This window comes from Lingula anatina, chromosome 2, assembly GCF_051362555.1.
Source record: "Lingula anatina isolate TDL-2025a chromosome 2, LinAna3.0, whole genome shotgun sequence".
Taxonomy (NCBI): domain Eukaryota; kingdom Metazoa; phylum Brachiopoda; class Lingulata; order Lingulida; family Lingulidae; genus Lingula; species Lingula anatina.
This window is the reverse complement of record NC_141768.1, coordinates 6,544,248-6,562,022: the sequence shown is the minus strand read 5'-3', so window position 1 is coordinate 6,562,022 and position 17,775 is coordinate 6,544,248. Positions and strand designations below refer to the sequence as shown.

At 34.6% G+C, this 17,775-nt stretch overlaps 1 protein-coding gene across 5 annotated transcripts in view; it reads right to left on the bottom strand.

Annotated features, from left to right (window-relative positions):
* Window positions 1-1,584: 1,584 nt before the first annotated feature.
* LOC106171763 (Ig-like and fibronectin type-III domain-containing protein 2) overlaps window positions 1,585-17,775 on the bottom strand; it is a 33,695-nt gene continuing 17,504 nt past the window's right edge. For all 5 annotated transcript variants that reach the window (XM_013552226.2, XM_013552230.3, XM_013552228.2 and 2 more), the window contains 30 exons: window positions 17,492-17,647; window positions 17,093-17,250; window positions 16,545-16,701; window positions 16,179-16,214; window positions 15,721-15,846; window positions 15,236-15,388; window positions 14,794-14,942; window positions 14,302-14,446; window positions 14,008-14,061; window positions 13,643-13,789; window positions 13,123-13,284; window positions 12,660-12,823; window positions 12,269-12,404; window positions 11,925-11,975; window positions 11,528-11,650; window positions 11,022-11,180; window positions 10,488-10,645; window positions 10,149-10,278; window positions 9,656-9,910; window positions 9,087-9,380; window positions 8,671-8,748; window positions 8,246-8,389; window positions 7,542-7,691; window positions 6,924-7,087; window positions 6,421-6,574; window positions 5,963-6,108; window positions 5,485-5,614; window positions 5,115-5,238; window positions 4,775-4,862; window positions 1,585-4,367 (listed from right to left, as the gene is read on the bottom strand). In XM_013552226.2, the coding sequence (XP_013407680.2) occupies window positions 3,771-4,367; window positions 4,775-4,862; window positions 5,115-5,238; window positions 5,485-5,614; window positions 5,963-6,108; window positions 6,421-6,574; window positions 6,924-7,087; window positions 7,542-7,691; window positions 8,246-8,389; window positions 8,671-8,748; window positions 9,087-9,380; window positions 9,656-9,910; window positions 10,149-10,278; window positions 10,488-10,645; window positions 11,022-11,180; window positions 11,528-11,650; window positions 11,925-11,975; window positions 12,269-12,404; window positions 12,660-12,823; window positions 13,123-13,284; window positions 13,643-13,789; window positions 14,008-14,061; window positions 14,302-14,446; window positions 14,794-14,942; window positions 15,236-15,388; window positions 15,721-15,846; window positions 16,179-16,214; window positions 16,545-16,701; window positions 17,093-17,250; window positions 17,492-17,647 (4,688 nt within the window). In that variant the 3' untranslated portion in view covers window positions 1,585-3,770. The remainder of the gene's footprint in view (window positions 4,368-4,774; window positions 4,863-5,114; window positions 5,239-5,484; window positions 5,615-5,962; window positions 6,109-6,420; window positions 6,575-6,923; window positions 7,088-7,541; window positions 7,692-8,245; window positions 8,390-8,670; window positions 8,749-9,086; window positions 9,381-9,655; window positions 9,911-10,148; window positions 10,279-10,487; window positions 10,646-11,021; window positions 11,181-11,527; window positions 11,651-11,924; window positions 11,976-12,268; window positions 12,405-12,659; window positions 12,824-13,122; window positions 13,285-13,642; window positions 13,790-14,007; window positions 14,062-14,301; window positions 14,447-14,793; window positions 14,943-15,235; window positions 15,389-15,720; window positions 15,847-16,178; window positions 16,215-16,544; window positions 16,702-17,092; window positions 17,251-17,491; window positions 17,648-17,775) is intronic.

Genomic DNA, 17,775 nt, shown 5'->3' with positions numbered 1-17,775 from the left:
ATATGCCAAAGCCATTTTGTAAATGCCGTAGAGACGTCTTGCTTGCCAGAAGTCTTCGTGATCAAGACCAGTGGTTGACTGGAACACCGCAGCCTGCATTGTGCTAGTTGCGACGGTTGCGCCCCACTTAACCTCGTGGGAGATCTTATCGTTTTTAAATCAATTTTTAAATTCCTTTAAATATCTTTTTACTTGAAATTGACACCTTGAAGTGACAAATATATACATCATCTCTCTAATGAATCACATTTTATAGCCTTACAGATGTGTTTATCACGCAAACTAGCAAAATCGCAGATATGAGCTGAATTGGCTCTTATTTTTATGATTGTGTTTGCCGGCTTTCAGGTTTGACTATATTTTGTTGAAATTTTCATAAACTATGCATTGGGTAAGGCGTTTGAATGTTTTTATTAGAACAAAAGTTGTCAGAGTTAATAAATAACAAACATCGATAGGCATATGTTATCTTACATTCTTTAAATAGCAAGAACCAAGCTCAGAAACCAAATTTTAATTTATAAATAGTATTATAAATACCGAATAGCTTACTATTTAAAGTATCGCATGTGACGCCTTTTTTGCTAGGGTTATTTTATAGCATATTGTATGTTTTGTACTCTTTATTGTTTGCTTTTGTTGGTATTTATGATTTGGTTTGGTTTTTTATAAATTGAAATTTGGTTTCTGTGCAGTTTTTCGCTAACTTGAAAAACATATGACAAGATAGATACGTCGGTGTTGATATTGAATGAGCTCTGATGATTGATGTATTAATTAAAACAGGTTCTTGCTTGAACGGGTAAATAGTTTATGAAAATTTCGACAAAATATAGCAAAGTCAAAAAGTCGGCAAACACAATCATACAGATAAAAGCCATTTCAGCTCATATTTGTGATTTTGCTAGTTTTTATGACAAACATACCTGCAAGGCTAAAAAGTGTAGTTTATTGTCTAAAATTTGCTAAGCCTTGATATTTTAAGGCGTCAATATCAAATCAAAATGTATTAAAAGCAGTTAAATAATTAAATTAAAAACTGATAAGATCTCCCACCCAGTCACGTAGAGCACAACCGTCGCAACTACCACAATGCAGGCTGTGGAGAAGGCGCCTGGTACAGAAGACTTTTCATATGAGATTCAAAATTCCACAATAAATACATTGTAAACAACAAAAAAAGAATATAATTAATTCCATTTTACCACCAAAAACGGCAGTTATCACAATTATTCTAAAATCTGTGCTTTATTACTCTGTGATTTAACCCTTAACCCTTGTAGCCACAGGATATATTCATGTATTCATAACATGTTCTTCCCATGTATAACAGTTTCAAAGTCCTGCTAGCAGTATTCAGACTCACACAGGTATTTAGGACCACAAACGGGCTTTATGACAAGCTCTCCATTTCCCAAAATATGACAGAAGGGTTTTGATTAAAGGGGCAAATTATCAAGTCATCCTTAAAAAATGAATAAAATAAGAAATTAAATAAACAAAATAAATAATATTATTATAAACATAAATGAAAATAGTAACATGACAAATAAACAAAAATAAAAACAAAGACAAAACAAGTCATAATATTAATAAGTTTATTCCACAAACTCTAAATATTATAAATATCATTTCTTCTTAAAGTGGAATGTAACAGTAAGTTTTTTTTTCACAACCGTGTACATAGTGAAGTGCAAGAGTACCATAAAACCTTTGTGTGAAATGTGCTAGTAAGTGAATTTATAGGTGTGTCACCACAATACACTGGTTCAAAAGTGTAATCCCCTTAACTACAACTCAAAATGTTCATCTCTGTGATTATTGATCTGATAATATGATGGTATTGACTCCAGTATTATAAACCTGGGTCCTAAGATGAACTGCATGACCAAGGACAGAGAGTTGCTATACACAATGAGGTAGCAGTCCTTTAAATATACATGCAAGTCTTCGCTGGTGATATATTTAGAGAAAATATATAAAAGGTAAAAAGATAAACAACACAAAGTCATGCAGCAGAAGGTGGGGATAAAATTGTGCACATCAACAGTGCAAGGGAGAAAATCTGTTTATCTTGGATGTCCTATAAGAAAGCAAATGAGCTACATTTGTCAACATATAAAAACACCTATCAAACCATGATTTTACACAGAAAGTTGAGGAAATTCCCACATTAGGCAAAATGATAAAAACAGTTTCTTGCCAGATATCATAGATACAAGGCAATTTATAGTTCTGAATAAACAAATGATTATGTGCTGTTTTACTATAAGACACCAGCAGTAAATAGAATGATCAAGAATGGTAACAAAGTGTTTCAGACAAAGATGAAAAATAAATTAAAATTCAGTATTTGTGACCCAAATGAGAAAATGTCCAAGGACTAACACCTTGAAAATGCTACTGCAAAAAAAATACAGGTCAACCATTTCCATGGCTAGTACACAACTAAAATGGGCAAAATAAATAAGATATAAGGGGCACCAATACCTTAAAGGATAAATAAGGACATTGCTTAAAGAAGGTTCCAGTACAATAAAACCCATCTATGATACATTAAAAGGGGGTCAAATAAAAGAAAAATGATGAATAAACACCTTGAATGATGCCTTATATCTATACATTTTGTGACAAATACATAGTAAAATACACAATGATAGATGACCTTTATACAATGCAAATAGAAAAGATAAAAGCTCTCAATAGGGAAACCCTATTGCACCACCATATATATTTATATATGCCCTGTGTAAGTGAATATATTAAGACGTGGGGGTGAGGGAAGTTCCAATGAATGTACAGATAATCAACAGAGATGTCATAATTCACTGATAAAGTAAACATTAATAGTTCTTAAGTCTTAAAACAATCATCACTACTGAAAGCAGTGTGCCAGAAGGTATTTCATTACAGTCATGCAGGTGCTAAACTTCTTTTTGGCAGGATTAAATATATATATGTAACTTTGTATAACAACTGAACATTCCCATGTTTAAAAATATACTGTGACCATGACACTTAAGTCTGCTCAAAAAATTTAAACCTGACAAAAAAATCATCAATTTGTAAATTTGAAAACATACGAGATTCTGACACGTTTCAGTACAGTGTAACATTCTTTTGTGTACAATAAAGACATCCTAAATGTGACATGTTTTTAGAGATTATGACTCCTGAAACATCAGATTATGGCAAGAAAGAAAAATTTCCCTTAATCAAAGAGCCTTGGGCATTTCTTTACATTTATCCAAACACATTCTAAAAATATCACACCAATATCTTTTAATCTACCGGGGTCTACAGGAGAAAACTATCACAACAACAATAACATACACACAACAGTAATGGTAATGGCAAGGAAAAGCCAGCTCCCCTGACATGAACATATATTATTATGACTTGGAAAAAGATGCTTCTTCCAATAAGAAATCTCATTCACAGTTGCCAATCATTCACTTGTAAGTACCACGTAAGTCATGAACAGCACTGCTTGTTTAAAAATTATCTTAAAGTCCACTTTTGTTTGTACTTTTTTTTCTATACTATAAAAAATTGCAACTTGGGCCAAGGTGCCAGAATTAATATTGGGAGCAATATCACAATATGATAAAGGGCTTGAGTGAGTTGCTGTGGTAACATAGATATGCACTTTTCTTTACAAAAATAGATATTCCTAACAACAATAGATTCCTAAATAAAAAGGTATAGCTCAATCAGAGATATAAAAGACCTGAGGGGGAATTTGCATTCAGAAAGAAACCCTTGTACTCCTATACGGCAGCACTTTCTAAGGGATCTGTATAATGCAAGTGTATCCTGTTGGCTTCCACAGGCTGCATGTCTGTAATGTCCAAAGTTGCAGCATTGTTTTCACTGTGACTGACACAGTGCCCATTACTGCTGGGATCAGGAATGTTGGTACTATTCTGATGATGGGACTTCTTGTCTTTCACTACATTTCCATTAGTCAGGGAGGATAAGGAAACATATTTAAACCCCCCACCACCATCCTCCTCTTCCTCTGCTGCCTTTCTTTTAGATCTACTAGTATCTGTCTTCTTTTTATCCCTGCTTCCACCATTATTACAGGCAATGTCATCTTGGAGATATTCACCCTCCTGTACAGAGTTTCTCTCAGCTTGCGCACTGTTTCTCTGAAGTACTGCATAATGTACCTCGTCCTGTGGTTTCACTTGTCTGTTCTGCAGCTGCATATATGCTGGTTCACCATTGGGTTGGTGTGCTATTCCATTGCCCCTCCGTGCTCCTCCCGACACCACTTCAGTGCTGCCATCTACAGGTGAGACAGGCTGCTGGTTGCTATTGGCAATCTCCATGAAAGTTGGTTCCCCTGGCAATCCAGATATCTAAAAACCAGAGGTTTAAATTGTTTACAGGATTGCTTGCGTTTGCAGGTTGTAACTGTTAGAGGTAAAGGCGGTTCCTTTGAAAATGAGTTTTCTCAAAATAAGCAGATTTTATAAGGACACAAAATGTAGCTCTTGGATTGGATTGAAACTTTATGCAAATAAATATCCACAATCCTACTAAATATGCACAGATTCTATATGCAAAATTGTAGCCTAGACTATGAATACTTGTTTTTTTTTTTCTGGGTGTTACCTTGTGTGATCACAAAGAATGTAGAACTGTTTTTAACATAAAAGTACAGAAAAAAATTATCAAATCATAGAGCAGTAAAGTTAAAACAGTTCACTGTAAAGCAATTGTATAACTTTTACAAACATAAAGCATGTACATGAAGTAAAATTACCTGTATATTTTCTGTATTGGTATGACTGGCATATCCAGGATTTTCAAATGAAACACTCTCCTTAAACCTGGAGTTATTTCTTTGTCTCCTAAAATCAGTACAATATTTGAAATTAAGAATCTTGAGGTATTTCACATACAAATATTATAATCTGAGAAGGAAAAAACATCTTTAATATCAATAATAATAATACTAATAATAATAATAAAATTCCTAGGTTCACAAAGTGTCAGTTCTTTCCAAATTTTGATGTATATCATTTTAATTTTGGTGACTGTAAGAAGTTATAGAGAATAAAAAATGTATAATACTCTATAAAACTTTTCATTGTCTGTATTACCTATAAAAGAAATACATAATGCCAACAGCAGCAATGGCAAGTAAGAGTAGTGGGACTAAAACTCCGAGTGCTATGCCCACACCATTCACACCAGACTGACCACTGGACACTCCTCCTGCTTGACCTGCAAGTCAACAAAGTGGTATTTATTACACACAAATTGCTCATTAGCTATCACAAATTAAAAAAAAAATCCTTTATTATCATTTTTTCTAAAAGTGATTTTTAGTCAATGCTGAATTACTTTTTGTTTGGATAGACCATAAAGTAATCAGAAAATAAGTCTTTAAAAATCCACCTGGCTTCTTTTACCACGAAATGAATGAGAATAAATTAATATTAAATTATGTTATAAACTAGCATCCCTTACCTTTTGTTTGAACAGTCAATAAATTTGACTCTGAACTGGAGCCATATGTATTCTCTGCAGCCACCCTAAACTCGTAAGTCGTTCCAGACTTCAAGTTTTTCAGCTTTAGGTAAGTAAGTTTGGTGGCATTCTGAAGAAAAAGAAAGGATGCTTTAACCCTCTCTTGCTTTTTAATACATATATCTTCATTTATTAAAGAAATATATTAATAGTGCTCTGTGAATTTATAATCACACAGCAAATCTTGTGTTTTATTCTCCATAACATACTCCTTGAGATTAACCTAAATACAAAAGTGCAATTTAAAATTCTTTAGGTAAAATGCGAACACTATGCTAGTTGCCTCCATGCTAAATCACATCATTAAGCTTAAAATTGGATTCAAAAACCAGTTTTGTAATTTCTACAGCTTTGCTACACTTGAACACCAATTTTATTTACACTTTTAGGAAAAAACAGAGTAAAATGATATACATACATGATAGTGCCGTGTGTTCCCAACTTCATAGTATTTCACATGATACAGGAGCGGTCCCTTTGTATTGGCCAAGGGTAAATCCCACAGCAGGTGCACCTCTGTGAACCCCACAAAATTTGTGCGCAGATTGCGAGGTGGAAATGGGACTGGAAAAGCCATAGAAATGTTCACATGCTATATGCAAAATATATACTATATATATAATTTATTGATTTACATGTGGCAATCAACTTTCTTTAAATATCGTATTTGGATTTCAAGCGTAAATTATGAAACTGACTTTGTAATACATTTTGGAACTAAACATTTCAAACATATATATCAATCAATTACAGTTACCAAGTTACTGTTCAACTTAATCCAAATTTACACAACACAATATTTCAATATTTTTATGAAACAGCTTACATGACGCTCTTTATATTAAAGAAATAACCAAATACAATATGTCTAGCTACCTCGTGAATGTGTACTGGTGCTTGGTATGTCCACTGTGATTCTGTTTGATGGCTGACTCTGGCCATGATGATTCCATGCCACTACATATATCTCATAGGTACTATTTTCTGTGAGATTGGCAAAGGGGATGTCGACTGACAGTAGTCCAACAGCCTTAAAGACAAAACATTTCACTTACAGTTTGATTTAGAGAAACAGCTGATTTTCACAATTGCAATGTAAAACTAAATGCACATGAGAAGACAACAAATTGCATTAAAAATCACATAATCACTTTTCTCTGTTTGGAGATGGTATGGTAGTAGATGGAGATGGTAGTAGATTAATATAAGAAAATAATTCAAGGGAAATAAATCTGCCATTTTTCATCACATAATTTTTTATTAATTGTAACAGAATTAAAAACTGACTAGATTCATAGCAGCTTTCTCTCTATTTTACTATTCAGTCGATAATAACACAATACGTAAACATAAAACTTATGGCTGAGAGCTACACCTACCACATCCAGAGTCTTAAATGCAGAATTGTCCTTTGTCTTGGGCCTGTAGAACACTATGTACTTTTGAATCTTAAAATAGTTTTTGTTTGGTGCGTCCCACATGACAGACACATGGTTCATGATGTTCAGGTAACGGACATCTAGTGGTGCTGATGGAATTAGATCTAAGGAGAAAAAAAATCAGTTATATCAAGTATTCTTAATGATATCTATTATTATTATTTGAATTAAATAGGACAGGTCAAAACAATGTTGGGTAGAGGGATGTTGTTATGGTTCTATGCTCCTCAAGTAGTGGCACAAAAGTGTCCACAGAGCTGACAAAATAACACTAGCTCATTAAGCCATTGTTTATAGATTCGTAGGCTCAAGGCAGCACTCAGTGAGAGAGCTGAACATCTCTTTTCTGCAATCAGTAATCTCATTTCTACCATCAGTTTCTGTACAAATGGTTCATTAACACAACTGCATTTAACTTCATCATCCAATTTGGTGTAATACATTAAAACAAATAGGGAAATTTTGACATAATTACAACCATAAAAGAAATACAAAAATGCAAATTTGCATATAGTTCATGAACGTGTACTGTACATATAAGGTTCAAAATAAACCCACCTCTCCCTGATTCCAGACAGTTAACAATTGTGCCTATGTATGGCACACAAGGGTCACTGGAGAAATTTGTGGATGCTATACCCTTACAGGCATTATGACATGTCTCTGGGACGCCAGCCTCACGACAGCACTTTTCATGATCACGACCATCTACAATCATAATATATACATAAATTAAAGTGCACATCATATGTATTATGACAAGTAGTAGTGGTTTAAATTTGGTTGAGCGTATTAAACATTTGAGAAAATAAAATATTTCAAAACAGAGTTTTTTTTTACAACATTGGTACCATTAAATATAAGCATAATATATAAACAAAGCAAAAGAAAGGGGGAAAACAAGGTAGTAAAACCCCATGTATGTGGCAGGCCTTACCAGGTAATGGTAAAAAAGAACTTGTTTCATTAGTGAAATCATTTCCTTTCTTTCAGATTCAAGAATAACTTCATTCATAAATAAAGATATTTAAATTACTTAATCTTTTCAAAGGAGGGAAAATTGTGAATTTTCCTGAGACCGTATTTTTTAAGACATTAACTCTTGAACTCCTATTGAATGGTAGCAACAAAACTGAAATTTGTATTTCTATTCTATAAAGTAAAAGCACCAAAATTTCTACATTTAAAACATTTTCATGATTCCAAATTTCATATTTGATAATGTTCCCATTGAAAAGATTAAGCAATTACTGTAACCCTACCTGCTGCACAAGCCAGGAGTTTTGGGGCTTCACTTAGGCACTGGAACCGCGTCCTGGCACTGTTGACTAGGAAGGCATCCAAATCAATGTCAAAGGAGCACCCCACCTGACACCTCTCTGACACCCCCAGGCTATGGCAACATTCTACAAATACAACATAACAGAGTGCTGTACCATTATTGTGGTAGAGATAGACATTGTTCAGCATCATGATGATAACACTTCTATCAAATCTTAACTGGATAGATTCAAATGAAAGGTGCAGCTGATCATGAAGTAAAAAAAAATTGGGCACTATGGGATAAATTTACACTGGACATTGGTCAAAAGACATTTCTTGACATCCTTAAACTATCTCTACATCAATTATCAAGCAAAGCTGACTTTATTGCTCCATGATAAAATGTAATGTTACTTATAATTACCTTTCACGGTTGCCATGGGTCTTGTTGCTGGTGGAATCCCCGAGGTTGGGGAGGTAGTAGTACTAACATCCTGGGGATCTGTGGAGAAATAGTTTTTGAATGAGCTTGGGTAGTGTATAATCACGAAACATAAGCCAGAAACATACTAATATTTCAACTTTATTTTTAATCAAGTCCATTGGATGAGGAGTTATGGCATATTGACAAAAATAACCTAATATTATTAATTTGATATTTTCATCTGCAGCATCATTTATCAATGTGTACACTCACATGTACTCCCTAATGTCCAAAGTTATCAATGTGAAAACTTATAATCATGTAGCTTAATGTTATATGACCAAAACACTCATCAAAGAAATAAAAAGCTGTACCCACCCACCAACAAGTGTATATCTTACATTTTATCTACTCACCATACAATGTGATTGTTCTACTGATATTTCCTAACGAGTTCTCCCCAATACACTCATATCTTCCCAAGTCATCCTCAACAATGTATCTGAATAACAAATACACCTCTGTCAGCCCTAGACTGGCATTCCTGTTCATCCCCATCAAAACCCGTCTGTTAGAGATGAGCACAGAATTGTGCTTCCAATACCCTGCTGTGATGTTCCCACCAAACCAACAGTGGATGTAGACGTTGACAGAATAGCTGGGGATGACAGCTAGTCTTCCAGGGGTGCCATTTTCTATGGTGGGCTGATCTGTGGTGAAAAAAAAAATGAATTTGAGATTTAGATTATTGAAGTAATAATATCATATTTCATCCAGAAAATTTGACAAAATAGCTGTAATATCCTACGATTAAAATATTTAAAAAGAGCAATTTATCATGAAATTATGTTACAAAGATGAAAAATTGCTTAAATTGCATTGATAAAAGTAAAATGCCAGATACCAACAACTAAAAAGATTAAATAAAAATTCAAGAACATTGGCAATTCAATCAATTCTATATTTAAATATTTTCATTACTTACATAGCACCCACACATCCACTGTCTCGGTTGCTTCTTCACCAATCCCATTGTTGGCGTGACACATGTATTCCCCTTGCTGGCGGCGGGTTATGTTATTATTGGTGTATATAGAGTCTTTGCTGAGTATTTTGCCATTGCGGGTCCAGAAAATGTGGATAGGCTGCGTTCCTCTGGCCTCACAGCGTAATGTCACACTACCGCCCTCTCTTGGCACACGGCCAGTTACAACCTCCGCCATCACAATGTACGCTGCGACTGGAAACAAAGATTGCTTGCTATGTCAACATGGTACATTCTTCATTTTCACTAATATGTACAACTGGTTTTCAATCATACCTATTTCCCGTAATTAGGAAAATTGGGCAAAAAGAACAAGGTCTTTACTAACCAAAAATCAATAAACCTACATATACACATTTTTTTGTTTGGCACTCATGTCTTTAATGAATTGCTTACTAGTCAGGTGTGAGATAAAAATATTTCCAAGGCTTACTTCTATATTCTGTGGTAGCAGTAATAACAGGTGTGGGAGTGCTGGCACCATGGTCATTGAGTGCTACTAGATACACCTCATATGTCTTCCCTGCCTCAACATCAGTCAGTGTCACTGGGCTGGTTATATTCTGTATGAGGAAAAAAATTATGAATTTTACAGAAAATCTATTTTTCAGTCATAATTTCTTAAATTAGAACATTCCCATTGAGGGGTAGCAACAAAACTGAAAAGCATGCTACTCTATAGCTCTGTTCTATGCAGTAAAGAGACCACAAATGATTCTAAAAGCCATTACTGTATCTAAGACAAATAAAACTAGCTCCTTGAGAAACTTACTTTCATAATTTTGGTCACCTCATCCTCTCTGGCTCTCCTATAGTAGAGGTCATACCTAGCATTGTCACTGTTGATCAGTGGAGGCAGCCAGGACATCTCCAGGAAAGTGGGCCCCTGGGAAGTGATACGGAACCTCCGCGGTGGGGATGGGAAAGATGCTGCAGGGCAGAAAGATAAGGGTTAACAGGCAAATTTATTGTATGACATATATCAGATTACTCGAACTTTTTCTTAAAGTACTATAATTATATTTTAAAATGTAGTAAGTCCTTGTAATTTATTCCTGATAAATCAAGTTTTTGAAGTCTTTCTACAAAGATTTATAAACATATAAACATGAACAGTGCTTAAAGTAACAAGCCTTAATTTGGATATTATTCTGTCTTTATATTATCATATTAACTTTAACAATAGGGGGAGGATACTCATAAATCAGCACCATGTGACAGCAGAATCCACAATACAGAGAAAGATATTCTACGTAAATAAACAACTATGAAACTATTGTATCTGTTTGCAGTTCAAGCAGCATACCAAGGCCTTCTTTAATGCAGCTCATGATTGGAGCAAAATAGAGTGGACAGACCAGTTCTGCCACCAGTCCTCCTCTGGAGACATCCTCCCCGCGGCACACACCCAGACACATGCCTGGGACATTCCGCCTCCTGCAACATGGCTCATTCTGATGGTCTTCTGCAGAATAATAAAATGAATTTTTAGAACTTAATTCAAATAACATTCAAATTGATAATTTCATTTATAGAAGGTGACAATTCCATTGCTCATGTCAAATTAGAAATGACTTAAGGACCATTGTCTAAGGCTGGTCAAATTTGATTGTGCAAAAATTAAACATAATAACTTTTTGCAAAGTTTTTAAAATTTTTGACAACAAAACTGGGTGAAATAGGGGTAAAGAAGTCTCTGAGATTATCAGACTTCTTTGGGTTATTTTCCTTTTTGTTTTGCATAATACTTTAAAATAACTTGAACTAAGAAAAAAAAAAAAAGAAAAGAAAATTGGAATTGTTAGTACTTACTTCCTCTGCAGGCAAACACCTTGAGGATATCATTGACACAGGTAGCAGGCACCTCGGCATCCGGGTGTGTGAAATAACAATATGGCTGACAAGATGGACTCACGTTTAGATTAACACAGCAGTCTGAAATAAGAATGTGATAACTTTGAAATCAACTCTTGAAACTATGCAGTTCTATCATTAAAGCATTAAATCCAACAAAAGAAGAGCACCACTATTAATTCATAGCAACACTTTTCTCTGTAAATATAATCAAAGTATAATTTTTCAAAATGTGATACCAAATATATATATATGTAAATGATGAAGGTAATGTTTAAGTTTAATGCATGTGCTGTTAATATTTTAAAACCTTATTCTGTCAGTGACAATTTTTTCCTTACAATATTCTACTTACCAGTGTCATTCCTCACAAATGTTCCATTAGGAGCTGGTGTTGTGGGCACTTCTTAAAAAAACCATACAATATATAGGTAAATAGATCTTTACTTTAATTCTGACATGGTGTTAGTGGTACTATAAAAATAAGTATTACATCACTCAAACAGCAAATGTATTTCAAATGGCACGTGAGAGGCAATTCAAATAATCCAAAAGTTCAATTTATTTATGCTATGTAAGATAAGCCTTTATTTTCTGTTGTTCAACTGACTTCTTCAGCAGTAACGACGGATTTGATAGGTGTATTATATTAGCAAATTGATAATTACCTTCAATCACACTAGAACAAAATGGTCTTACCTTCTGCAGCAGTCCAGATGGAAATCTTTGGACTTGGTAAACTTGAACCATTCTGATTGAATGCCACCACTTGTATCTCATACTGTGTATCAGGCTCTAGATTTGGAATATTATACCTGGTCTCTGTGGTATTCACCTAAAATATATCGACTGCTATAAGGCAACTGATCCAAGATTCTTGCCATGTCCGAATATTCTTCATTATAAAAAAATCCGTAAATTCTAAACTCTCATGGCTGCATTTGTCAATTCATTTGTTCTATTTATCTCATAGCCACTGGGCTTTCTCCTTGCCTTTAAATAAAAAAAAAATCATATCATTTTCTTCACACAGTTAAAAATCTGATAATCACATCCAAGCCACCCCATTCCATACACTATAGTAGATTACCTCATTCCAGGCAAGCTGTTCTGTAGTGACCTTCCTATGCTGTACGGAGTACCACTCCACTCTGTGTCCAGATGATGTTCTGTTAGGAGCATCCCAGTCCAGAGAGGCAGTGTGTGTGGTCACGTTGTACACTGTGAAGTTGGTGGGGGATGATGGGAAGGAATCTAAAAAGAGTAGAGGATTTTTTTTTTTAAGCAAACAAACTAAAACCCTGTATATTTGGGGAAAATGTAGAGCATGAACTTGCTTTTGGAAACCAGATTTTGCCCATGAAGATTTCTAGGCTAAAAAAAAACAACAATTCTTGCAACAAATTGGTCTCAAAATAATCAAACTCTCTCTCTCTCTATATATATATGCTAATGAAAAAGTCTTAGCACTCAGGAATGTAGTACACACTTTGACCTTATCAACAAATACTTGTAAATCACTACTTTCCGTCCTGCAACCCAGCAAAACTTACCAACTCCTTGCTTCATGCACTTGATGATGTCCTGGCTGTCAACAATACAAGTGACATGGCTCCACTCCAGTGAAAAGCTCTGGTTATACCCCAGGGCACACAGTGGCTGACAGCTCTCCTGGAGTACTATGTTTTCACAGCATGGCCGATGGTTGCGCTGATCTGAACAAAATTTTTAAAAAATTAAAAATAAATAAATAAATAAATAAATAAATAAATAAATAAATAAATAAATAAATAAATAAATAAACATCAGAAATAAGGTAGTGATGGCTACAATAATCATTTCTCCTCTTATCATTTAACAGTTTAAGATAGTAAATAACCCACTTTAGCTTATCCTCCTTATATACAACTTAAAAAATTAAAACAAATCTCAACAATTTTTGAGACAAACCAGTTTTGTTACACAGACACACACATGTACGCAAACTTAAGGATTTACATCATAACATAATGAGATCCATCTTGAACAAAAAAATGTTTTAAGCAACAAAGAAAACCAACAGCACTCTTTTACCTGCTCCGCAAGCCAATATGGTGGTCAGCTGGGTGATACACAGAGCATAGGTTGCCAGGCTCTCCATCCCAACCTCTATGTCATTACGCAACTCATAGGTACACAATGGTAGACAGAAACTGGGCACATTCCGCTTAATGCAACACTCTAAATACAGATAAATAAATAGCAAATATAACATAAAGATGAAAACATAAGACCGAGATAATCTTGATGTAATTGTACTGATCTTTTAACCTTAGATTGAAATAAGTCATAAATTTTAATACCAAAACAGAGGCTTTCAGTGTGTACTATTTAAGGTATAAAACATTTTGTTTGTTAAATTATTTCTTGGGTAACATTTCTAACACCTTCAGTCTTACCTGTCCAGTTATGAGGCTGTGGGGGAGGCAACACTGTTGTCTGAGTTGTCGGCTCTGTAACCAGATAGAGAATATGTGTAACAGTTTTATTATTTAATTCTAAGGGGTTTCAATATTAATAGCAATATTAATGCAGATAAGAATATTTATCAATAATCAGCAATCAAGCCAGTCACATTTTTCATTTAGTAATAGAAAAAAAAAATGCACAAAATTCTGTTACTAAGTTCAAGTTCTGATGACATGACCATAACTACGTCAAAGACCTCATAAATAAGGAAATCAAGCACCTACCTGGGGGTGGGTAAGTCATAAATACTAGTTCACTGGAGGGTATACTGGAACCATTCTGCCCCCTGGCGACCATATAGACTTCATACAGGGTGTTGGGAATCAGGGGAGGGAGAAGAGCCTGTCTTGCCGTCGAACTAGCTTGGATCTGAAATGTGCAGAATAAGTTGATGGTTAGCATGTTCTTTTACTTTGTCTCTGGGATATATTGCAAGTTTAAATCAAAATTATTTCAAAAACATTTTCCTTTTTTTTATGAAACATAGAATAAAATACATATTTCCCATTTAATATTTAACCAGGATCAATGGTTCAGTAATTTCAGTAATAAATTAACCACAAGATGAAACATGTTTTTTTCTCCAAGCAATAATGTGAAATCACTATAGTGGAAAAAGCTGTCTACTTCAAACAGCTTGGTGGTTAAATTTCTGCAACTTCATCAAACATCCATCCTTTCTACATTAAACCACTTATCAAAGACTAATATTCAACCTCAGTTTTATTTCCTCCTGATGTCTTGTTCCTGAGGAAGATCTGGAAATATTTCACTGTTTCTGGAGTATCTACATCCCATTGAAGCTCGGCTGAATTGCTAGAGACGGATCGGAGTCTAATATTCTGGGGTGGGGCTGGGATCAATGCTGTAAAATAACATGGCAAACCAAAGGTAGAGCTAGAGCAAATTTAAAAGCATTTTTCAGTGAAGCTGTTATGCTAATAAAAACCAAGGTCTTTGCATACAACGACTTTGACTGAAAATTTTATTTGGAACCAATTAACTGAGTCCATTAAGCAACATTGACCAAAAGTTTTGCTATGGTAATCAAAAATTAACTCTCACAATTTGTAGAGGCACAAACACTTATAATACTGATCCTTGACTATATAACTCCTTTATGAAGTAGTGTAACACCTAGCATGAGAGTATCATTACCTCCACCCTCCATAATGCAAGTTTCAATCTGTGGTAACTGAAGAGCACACTGTAGCTGGGACCAGCTTGCGGCAGTATTCTGTCCTCCACAATAAGACAAACAGTCTGGAATCACATCTCTGGCCACACAACAACCTGTGTGGTTACGGCCACCTGGAAGAAAAATGAACATTTTATGTTGTCTTCATTCTTTAGCAGAGTTCTATTTAATCTCTCTATAAAATAGATAAGCCAGCACACATAATAGACTTTCAAAGCAGCTTCTGATCGTGATTTTCCTAAAAATCAGTCTGGATATAAATATAGGTAAATTGCATACATGTAGCTTGGCTGTTTTGAAAAAAAGATTTTAATCTTTATGTAAGTAAAATGAACCTAATTCGGTTGGCAAGATTCAAGTTTTCAAACAGTCTGTCCAGCTGCTCAATCTTTTTCCTAAAATAACCAATGATTTTCAATGTGAATATCGCGTAGCTAATACTAACCTGCCAGACATGAGTACACTGTGCCTAGTTCTGCAGTACACTGGAGTACAGTAGAAAGTTTGATATTGACCGTGTTCTGGCACAGTGGCATACACAGGCTGGAAATATTGTGTCTTCGACAGCAACCTATAAAGGAAAGGGGGAAATGTTAACCTTGTACAACACACTGGGTGAGAATGTGCTGTCACTGACAACAATCTTTAAATAAAGGGGGGTGAGAATATAATCATATACCACCTTTGTGCTGACAAGGTATTTTCTGAAATTTTAATTTACAAGAGACGAATGGTTAAGATGCATAAAAAGAAGGAAAATATCAAATTATTTGTACGGTCTTTTGCATGTAATGGACTTGCAGTTAAGAGATATAATTCCAATTTATGCAAAAAGTGACGTTGTGATTTCTTAAAAGACGTGAGTTATCAGATAATAAGTAAAGCAGTAACACATAAACTTACTAGAAACAGAGGTTGTATTACTTCTCTCTGGCATTCCTGAAATAGCGAAAAATATAATAAAATTCAACAGCACATTTCTTCTTAAATCTTTAACAGACTTTTTTTGTTCACTAAGCACAATTTCTGTATTATCATTAAAACACCTGTTTGATATTGATAAAGTAACATTTTAGACAGAGAATCTCAAGAAAAACACAGTTTATACCATTTCTTTACAATACAATTCAACAGACAGCAGTCTGATAAAAGTTTCAATTTTTATAGCACTATCAACATGGACTACATGACCTCACCCACAGGTCATTAAGTACACTAACTTGGCTCATACACATCTGACCTCAACTACAGGTCAATGAGTGCACTTACTTGGCAAAGATCTTGCTTCCACAATGTAGGAGGGTAAGCTGGCCCCATGTTGGTTGACCACTATCACGTAGATCTCGTACAGGGTGTAAGGTTCTATGTACACATTCTTTGAGGGATCTGTGATTAGTTGGGCCATGTTGGAGCTTAAGGTTTCAGTCTGAAAAAAAGGGTCATATTTACTTAAATTGCATAGCTTTGCAAATTTGTTTCAGTCTCATGACTGCATTTACTTATATCATCTTTCTGAAAAATAAATAAAATAAATTGCATCACTGTTTTTGACATTATAATTAACACCAAATAAAATAAATTGCATTACTGTTTTTGACATTATAATTAAACAAAACAACATATTTTTTACTCAAATCATTTTTTTCTTAATACCTATCATGAAACACCCATCTCACATTGCAAAATAAAACACACCACATTATAACCTCATAATTTTCCACCTTCAAACACAAAAGCAGAAACTCTAAATCTTCGAGTTAAAAAATAAAATACTGACCATTTTCAATTTCAATTAATAAACTATTTAAATAGCTTACACTATTAAAAGGAAGGCTGGTCCCTGCCTTCCTGAAGAAGACTTTGTATCCTGTCACCCCAACATCAGGGATTTGTGTCGGGGGCTCCCAAGATACCAGGATGATATTGGTAGTTAGACCCAGGGCGGAGACTGAGCGGGGTGGGCCTGGCAAGAGAGCTTTTAAAGAAAGAGAATAATTAATTACACTGAGTTAAGGCTATGAAGATATAAATCATATAAAAATATACATTTTCATCCTCTCAAAAGTTTGTTTACTATCTTTCAAAATATAGGCATTTTCCTTCTTTACTTATTAAAATTTATCAGTTACTGCAGTTACTGCAGATGATAACTCTTATGGCTTTGCACTGTCATGACATTGCCCTTCTATTTTGACCTTGACCTATCTCATACTGACCTTGACCTTCCTCATAGCAGGCCAGGATATCCATGGACTTGTTAACACAGTCTGCATACTCCACACCCAGAGAGTCAGGGATGTCACCAACACAGAGACGCAAGCAATGGGTGGGTAGTTGGCGCCTTTGGCAGCAGGGGTAATGATTCCTGTCACCTAAAAAAAAAAAATGATTGTCTTTTTGAATTCCTCAAATACATGTATGTTTCATGCTACACAAGACTTGGGAAGTGATGGATTAATCATAAAGAAAAAATGAAACAATTCTATAATTTTTATCTTAC